At 37.7% G+C, this 9,194-nt stretch overlaps 1 protein-coding gene across 1 annotated transcript in view; it reads left to right on the top strand.

The window, feature by feature from the left end:
- The first annotated feature begins 5,971 nt into the window (after positions 1-5,971).
- Positions 5,972-9,194, top strand: part of vegfc (vascular endothelial growth factor c) — a 48,007-nt gene continuing 44,784 nt past the window's right edge. Inside the window, exon 1 of the mRNA XM_056271816.1 lies at positions 5,972-6,484. Coding sequence (XP_056127791.1) covers positions 6,374-6,484 — 111 coding nt within the window. The 5' untranslated portion in view covers positions 5,972-6,373. The remainder of the gene's footprint in view (positions 6,485-9,194) is intronic.

Raw genomic sequence — 9,194 nt, 5'->3', positions numbered from 1 at the left:
CATTTTCTCCTATTAAAGACTGAGGCAAGAATTCCTCATTACTTAACCAAAGCCCTGAAAGACACTGGGTTTGTTTTTTTCCCTGCGGATTAGTCCGACAGAACCTGGCAAATGTTCATGGGAAACATACCTCCTCCCTCTCTCTCTCTCTCTCTCTCTCTCTCTCTCTCTCTCTCTCTCTCTCTCTCTCTCTCTCTCTCTCTCTCTCTCTCTCTCTCTCTCTCTCTCTCTCTCTCTCTCTCTCTCTCTCTCTCTCTCTCTCTCTCTCTCTCTCTCTCTCTCTCTCTCTCTCTCTCTCTCTCTGTAACTGTCTCTGTCTCTCTCGTCAGCTAGTCTGGAGGGGTCGTTTTCCTAATTTACAAGTGATCTGACCTCAGCCTTTTGAAGAGTAACAGTTGGTTTTGTTTTTTGGCTGGCAGGTGCTCTATACCCAGTTCCCATATGATAATATTCAGTCCATGAAGCCTCAATACCTCAAATGAGTTGCTACCACTCCCACGACATGGACTCTAGGTCCTTAAAACTCTTCCATGAATATTATATAAACCCATACCCTGGGAACAAACCCTCTTATTTTACACATTTGGCTCATGCTTCAAAACACATATGGGTTGGAGGTTATATTACTGGGTGACCTTCAGACCAACTGTGGTTTATTAGTGTACATTTTGATGTACATCATGACACCACTGTAATATGCCAGGCATATCTGTAGTAAAAAGTGAGGTCCTATCAGGCTTCGCTTCAGGGAAAATGTTGACAAAATCATCTGTCATCAGTTTTACTGGCATTTCTGTCTTGTACACTTTTTATTTTTTTTTCCCCTTCAAATAGTTTTCTTTGGCAGCACTGCGTTTGATTTCATAAAATATTCCCCTCAAATTTCTACACTGCGGTTACACAACTTTTATATGAAGTGTAAGGGGGAAAATCTCTCTATTAGGGATTTCTGTTATCTTCTTAGACTTATTCTAACTTTGTTTCTAACTTTGCAGACAATTGTTGACTTTGAGTGTCATTTGTCGGGAAAGACATTAGAGAACTATGCTAATTTTGTAAAGGTCAAACTCCAAATGCCCATAAGACTCTTTTGACTTCACTAAAATTTGTTATCTCTATTTTACCTTGTGCAAGTCATCATGTGACTCCTTGACAATGACTGAGAATATTAATATTTCATTAACACACTCACCACAATTTTTTGCCCAAAAGTCTTATCACTCTGACGCCCTGTCAAACTTGTTTCCTCTGAGTCATGTTTAAAAGAAGAGAACATTCCCAGAAATTGTCAGAGACTGTCATCCTTAATGCAAATAGACATTTCATCCACATTCCTCTAAATACTTCTCATGCTGGCTGAGATCAAATTATTATACTGAGCTCTTAATAATTACTTTTGAAAAAAAAAAATATACAAAAGAAATAAGCATGACGGTACAAGCTGTAAAAGAGCTAGTTTGAGATGAGGTCATGAATAATAACCATGGGAACCGTCTTATACACGCATCAGAACTAGTAAGGCTTGCTTGATTATATCCTTAAGAAAACAGATTAAATCTCAATATACGTTAACACTGAGAGAAATGGCCCACTGTATATGACCAGTGAAGCTTAAAAGGCCAGTTTGGACAAATCTGTCTGTTAGACAGATTACAGATTATCTTTTGTGAAAGCCTGAGGCGTCATTCCTTCACACACAGTGTGATCTATGTGAATGTTAGTATATAAACGTTTAGGCAAAACTGAGATACTACATTTTCAAGTTTTTCGAAGTTGGGAGATAGGCTATCAGTCTTTGTCAAACATCTCCTTGCACCCATTATCGTTCATAACAAGAAGTAAACAAAGGTGGGAGTCAGTGGTCTCACTTGTGGCCTTGATACGATATTCAAAGCAAATTATATCTGAAAATTCCATACACATCTCATGTGGTCATGAAGGATGTGATAAAATCTGTTTTGTACATTTAGTACTAAATTCATTTACTCAGTCTGTACCAAGAAATACAATTTGTTTGTGACTTTGCAATTTGTTTGTAGCAGGATAGGCAGTATTTATACAGCCGGTCAGGCTGACGGAGATGTGTGCTCAGTAATTGCTTTGTTTAGTGAAGCGGGAGCCATGTTAATCCTCATTCAGAGTTTAACGTAAACTTCTCGAGAAGACTTATTTCCATACGAATGCAAGCAGGCTAGAGGTGGAAGGTCTCTTTCTCTCTATTTTAGCCCTCCCCATTCTCTCACTCTTTAGCATCTCTCGAATGCCAGTGTGTGTGTGTGTGTGTCAGTATGTGTGTGAGTGGGATTTTTTTTACATGTGTAAAAGATCGCCTTTAAGAGGTCACTTCACTGGTCCCTCACTTTGAAAACCTTCTCAGTGAGGGTAATTTGCTAGGCAAATATGTCAATCATGAGCCGAGGGTCAAATGCCTCTAGCGCCCGTGACAGTCTAACCAGTGGTTTGCACCCTTTTTGTGAAGTGCTATCCAGTCATCAAACATTTCCTAACATGACTATGAGATGATTTCATCTACATTTTCTTTTTATTCTAGAACTGGATGTTTTGACCATACAATTACATTAAGTATATGTTGTTGAAGGCATGAGAGGACTTGCTCTCTCAAGATACCCCACAGGGAAGTTAGGGTAACAGGTGTCTTGGCCGATTTACTAGTATTTCATCTCTCAAAGCAAGTGTTGATCACCATATCTTAAGTAGTTTGATGTCATTTTACAGTTTTAAATTCCACCTAAACTTTGGAACTCTGTCAGTATTTCCTCCCTATTTACATTCAAAATATCATGCTGGTTCTAACTAACTATATATACAATATACAGTAATATTGTGAAACATTATTACAACTTGAAACATCAATTTTATGTTAAAATGTTATTTATTTTCTGTAATGGCAAGGCCACAAATTTTCAGCATCATTACTCCAGTCTTCAGTGTTACATGATTCTTCAGAAATCATTCTAATATGCTGATTTTGTGCTGAAGAAACATGTTATATTATTATCAACATTGAAAACAAAGTTTTTACAGCAATGTAAAATTCTTTATGGTTACTTTTAATCAAATAATAACCAAATATATTAATATTATTGATGATATGAGAACTAACATGGTTTCTACTGTGGGTAATTGTTTCTTATTTAAGGCTACTGTCACACACACAAGACCACACATGCTCTTGCATGACCCTTTTCCTTATTTGTTGGTTAATTAATTGTCTCAGCTGTCAACTGTGAAACAAAGACGCTTTAAAACCAATCCTTATCTCAGTCATAGCACGTTTCCCTTCTTAATTACTGAAACACGGGCCCTCCATTTGGTTTTAATTATATGGGTCTTTTTTGACGTTGAAATATCTGCTCAAAAATAGTCCTTCTGCATTATTTATATACGTATGTGAAGATTTAGATTTTTCAATCATTTTATTCTTTGTATACATTAAACACAAAATGCAGTGATATTGTATTTTCCTATCTATATAATTTATTACAAACAAACCAATGAGGATGCCAATGAATGCTGGAGAGTGCAAGATTAGGCCTACCCCCCGTGACCATCTTATCCTCATCGATCTACCCTACTCAACACAGCCGTTCTTTGAAACGTAAGGGACACCGCAAATTCCAGCATTAACAGGGTCCAGCGCTTCCCAAAGCAGCAGCTCCCGTCACAGGACTCCCACACCCATTGTTTCCCAGTTCCGGCAAGAGAAATTCCCAGTGTGGGAACAAGCTGTGCACACATGAGCAGACAAGCAAAAGTGTTATACAGTGGTGGGTCACTGTGCCATGAGGACCCTCATAAATTCCTATGGTGGAGCCTTCCTTTTCAGGCCACAGACTGAGTGCTCATAGTTGGTGCATGGCAATGAAGTCAGTGGACCCGTATTTGGACCAGGTGTAATACAAAACTGTGCTAAAAGTGCTTCTCAAGACAACCACTACAGCTACAAATTACAATGAAAATTAAGATAAAGTTATGTGGCTTTTATTTCATCCATAGTTTGAAGCAAACATATGCGAGTATTCTTCTAAACATTGACAAAACTCTCTTTTTCACATTTAAAATACGGTACACAATTTACTTCTCATACACAGACTTTTGTCCAATCAAATACTCTCAAGAATGGAAATGTCCCACCCTCAATTCCACCTGCAAACTAAGCACATCATGATTCATGGCTGTGATGTAACTAAAGCATATTGGTTCATCAAGTGTCAATTAATTTCATGTTTCTTTCTTTCTTTTTTATTTAAATTAATCAGTTTAATGTGCATTCAAAAATGACTGAAAAAAAGAAACAAATAATGTCAGACAAAACCCTCAGATCAGCTGTAATTGATAAAAATCAGTAATTTATTATAATGAAGGCATTAAATAAACGCAAAACTGCTTTAAATGGAGTTATGGAGCAGAGAGTTTAAATAAGGACACAGATTCCAGATTACTTGGTATGTGTGGGCCGGATGAGGGAAAAATGGAGAAGGATGTAAATGGTCATGTAGAACAAAAGCATGGAACTTATAGTCAGCTTCTGAAACTCTTTTTGAGACTAAATCTATGTCAAAAGTCCCACTGCGGACTTCTAAATAAGATTATATCAGTTGTGGCTAAACATTTAAAGCAGCACCAGACGCCTGGCTGACGACATTATAACTTCTCCCATGAAGTAATCTGTTTAGTAACGTCAAAGCAAAAGTAACTCATGTTAATCCTTATAAAACTAGTCTGAACTTTGACCTTTTAGAATTAGACCAGTCAAAGCAGTCAGGGAAGCAGAATGAGACAGTTCCTAAGCAAAGAGAAGTCAAATAAGTTGGCAAAGTTGCTGGCCACTGCCAAGTATGACTGACAAGCCTTTTGTTTGCTTCAAATTTGTGATAACAAGTTCTGCAAGTAATTTGCATTGATTTGGAAATAGGCTACTACGTCTTCTGCTTATGGAATTGTTTGGCTTTAACAACAACAACAACCATATTTGTATTGTCACCAGTCATTTGGTACAATCATTTATCGTTAAAATGTTTATTTAATAGAAAACAAAAGCAGAACTTTTATCTCAATTGCCCTGGAAAGCATTTGGCCAGCAATTTAAATGTGAATTGTCAGGTATTTTCACATTGAAGTATTCAATAGTGTCATGGCTAATTAGGTTATCATTCACAAATCCTTAGCCCCTGAGCCTATTCAAACTAGACCTTTAGTCTTAACACTGAATGCATTTGACAGTGCATGTTTAGCCTGCTACTTAAAGTAGTATTTGAGAAGATCACAAAATTAAATGCAACCATTTGACAGCGGTGAATGGAACACAATGACTCAAGTGGGACTTGCATTCCACAGCATTAGAAGAGCACTCAGTGAACTTGAGGACTAAGACCCCCTATGGAGAAAAACCCTCCAAGAGAATTACTAAGTAGGGTGAATTCAGGTAAATTGTTCCACTTTTTGACAGTCATCCCATTTACCCAGCCCAAATCAAGGTGGCCTAATTAACCATAATTCACCATACACATGTGTTGTTTTATTATTATTATACTCTTACTTTGTTGTTTTTAATAACATTTTTGAACTTAGTTTAAATTGAGCATGCTGAAAAAACACTTTTTATTGTCAGTATGGTAAATAGCCGACTAAATTTGTAAAACATTTTAATTTAAGGTTATGTCTTAATATAATAGCAAGCAGTCACATATACTTTTATGATAGGCTACTTTTATCGTGTTTTTTCGTTAATTTTTGAAGCTTGTCCATGCTCATTGTAGTAGGCCTATAAAAAGCTATAGCCTACTTGCATATTCTTCAAAAAAATATGAGATGAATGGGTAAGTAAAAACAGTTTTCATGTTGGAACGAACCACTGCCCTTTCACCTTACACAAAAAACGGCAACTGCATGGTTCATTCAGCGCGCTCGTGCGTGAATTGCTCACAATGACTTTGACGTGCTGTAGTCGACACCTGATAAAAGCGCGCGTGCCATGACTGATATTCCTCTCTTGATGTCTCGGAATGTGTCTAACAGCGACCGAAGAGGCAGGCTGGGGGAAAACGAAGAGGGGGAGGAGAAGGAGTCAAAGGAACAGCGTGAAATTGCATAAAACATGCCATAGAGCGCTGAGCGCACTTCCACACTGATCTCTCTCCGCACGGAGTGGATGTTCACAGGCGCTTGTGAAGGGACGAGCTCAAAGTGCATTCCATGGACCAGTGTCGAAGTGTCTTCTTAAAATGTTGGATGTATACATGGGTATTATTTTAGTTTAAGGACAGAATTTTCTAGAAACCTTCTGCTGGAAGCTGCAAAAGAGGAACTTTCAACAGACTCTGCTCAGACTTCAGAGAATTTTTTATCTAAAATGCACTTATTTGGAATTTCTGTCTTCTGTCTCGCATTGTTTTATGCAAACCTTGCTTTGGAGTCAAGTCACGACTACTATGATTATGACCAAGATCAAGGAGATGCCATGGTAAGCACTGGCAAGATCATTTTCAAGTTTTATGTTTTAAAAGTGGAGAAATTAGTTTGATGCATCATTTATTATTAGTTATGATTTGTTGCCCTAAACTCAGCATGAAGTTATTTTCAAACTTAGTTGTACTGCTTGGAGCTTTGAGATGCAACATATCAAGAGCCAACATGACTGGCACTGGTGACTATGCTTGTGTTTAGCCCAGATTAGCTTTAGTTTATAATCCTGATTCATTTATTAGGGTCTTCTTGCATAAACACTTGAATGGAACTTATATAAAATCCAAAAATGTATTTGCTATATATCTTAAGCTTGGACAGATCATTAAAAGCCATTTATTTTATTTTATACCATTTAGGGGAATGTGACATTTAAACAACATTTGACCTTACTGTTCTCTGTTTATTTATTTGTGTTTTTGTTTTTATTTATTACAATATAAATTCAACAAATTATTAAAAGCACCCAGTACCTCTGGAATATTTACCATTTTCATGTAGCCTGTTTATCATATGGACGTCACTTTAAGAGAACTTCATTCACACATCTATGGTTTATAAGAGAAATAATTTGAGAGCACAGTTATATTGCCATAAGAAGTGGAAGCAGGTGACATTGGGTCAGCAACTTGAGAAGTAGTCTCGCTATCTCTCTCATTCTTCTGTCTCCCCACTGAGAAAGAAAGAAGAGAGAAAGTGTTTCTTTGATCATGTATATGATGATAAATATACTCAATGGGTGCAATTAATTTCATTATATCTTCTTACCTCAGGAGCTCCAATGTGACCTGTCTGAAAACAAGAGATGTCTGTTAATTCTTTGGCTCACACACCCAGCCACAATATGTTTTAAATTACACTATTATACATGATTAAGACACAACATTCTATCATTTCGTATACAGCAGCAGAAGAATTTTACTATGTGCAGTGTATAAATGATAGCTACCATATGCTACGCGCAACAATGTGGACATCTTGACAAGGTCTTGAAATGCTTCTCATTGGTAATGTGCGACATGGGCCGTACGGTACACTTATCATGAGTGCCTAAATTTAGACTTGCTTTGTTTTCACTCCTCTCTCTCTCTTAAACTCCTTTGGGTCGCTGTGAAATTCGATGGTTATTAAGAGTCATTTAGCTGGAATTCACTGAGAGTAGCAAAAGCCAAACGTAAGTACAACAGCAACAACATAAAAAGCTGCTGAATTTCTAATGGTTTATTTTCAGTCCACTTGGGGGATATTTGTCTTGCACTTATGCCACGAAATTGAATAATTGTTCCATAATTGCACATGTGGCTGTACGCTATGTGAATGTATGGGATGGTTGACTCAATAATTCATTGGGCATCAGTCAGCGCTCGGCTAATATACGGACCTTATTTCTCTCCCTTGGACTTTTCTGTCATGGCCATCTCTCATATGTTTGGCAAAGCTGTCCTGTAAATCATGAGTGATTGTGATTGTAAATCATGCGGATTGTACATGTTAAGAGAGTTATTGTCTAGTAGGACTATCTTTCTGAAGGGGTCACCTGGGAAATGTGGGTGCTTGGTGAGTACACATGAGGTGCTGGGACCCCCTGATTTGTAGTCTTAAAGGCTCAGCTGCAGTCTTGACCTCATTCATTGGGACTGACGAATGGTTGTGTCATATGGCTTTACAAAAACTCCATCATTTTAACTGGGATGTTGACTGCTTTGGGAATATTTTGTATTATGATCCGCTCTGTTGCAAGTCTCATGAGACTCTCTGGTTTAAGTAAGCATTATATTTCAGCCACTATGAGTGTGTCTCATGGCTAGTAATCAATGCCCGAGAATAAACCACCCATGATAAAGGACCTTCAGCTAGTAGTAAAAGAGCTTTTTTCTCCCTCTTTTAAACCATGCTTGTTTATTTCTGCTCTTTGGTGATAACCAAGGGATTCCCCAGGGATGTCTTCTCCAGTGTGAGTGTGTGGTACATGTGTACTTCCCAGGTAGGAAAGTTAGCACAGGTGGAACCGATTATTCACTTCTGCCTCTTGTCTTCGCCACTCTAATAGCCAATCCACCTGCCAGATCGGCTCATCCTTTAACTTCAGATTTAGCACAACCACCTTTCAACACTTTAACAACTTTAGAGGAGCCTTTTTTAGTGTGTGTGTGGGGGGGGGGGGGTTGGCGGAGGGAGAGTCAGACGTTGTGATGACATAAGCAAGAAGACTTCACGTCTTTGGGGAGGTCAGCAATTCAACCATTCTTTGAATTAGGCAACTTCTGCAAATGGGGTGTTTCAGCTGTTACTTCTAAGAACCTATTTTCATAATTGTGCAATGATGTAGTAAAGGAATGACATGTTTGAAAGGCTTTAAAGTGTTTTTTGGGGGAGTGTATCAAATGTTCATGGAGGAAAATGGAGTAGGTGATATGAAGTGATGTTTAGTTCAGTTTAGTTTAGTGATGTTAGTGGTTAGTTCTTGGTTCTCTTTAAGGCTGCAGTGGCAACAGTTACACATCTATATAAAAGGGTTATTTTTTTATTTTGATTGCATCATTTTAGTTTTTTTTTTTCAATATTATTTAGACTTTTCATCTCTTAAACAGCTCCACAAAAAAAAAAAAATATGACTAGCAAACTTTGCTTGTTTTATGCTACTTGTTGTCTAATTGGTTTGAGTAGACTTGAGAGATGTTGACTCACTTGACTGAAAATATGAACGT

This window comes from Rhinichthys klamathensis, unplaced genomic scaffold, assembly GCF_029890125.1.
Source record: "Rhinichthys klamathensis goyatoka isolate OS25496 unplaced genomic scaffold, OSU_Roscu_1.1 h1tg000325l_1, whole genome shotgun sequence".
Taxonomy (NCBI): domain Eukaryota; kingdom Metazoa; phylum Chordata; class Actinopteri; order Cypriniformes; family Leuciscidae; genus Rhinichthys; species Rhinichthys klamathensis.
Note: the sequence above shows the minus strand (reverse complement) of the source record. Positions and strands in the feature narration are given on the sequence as shown.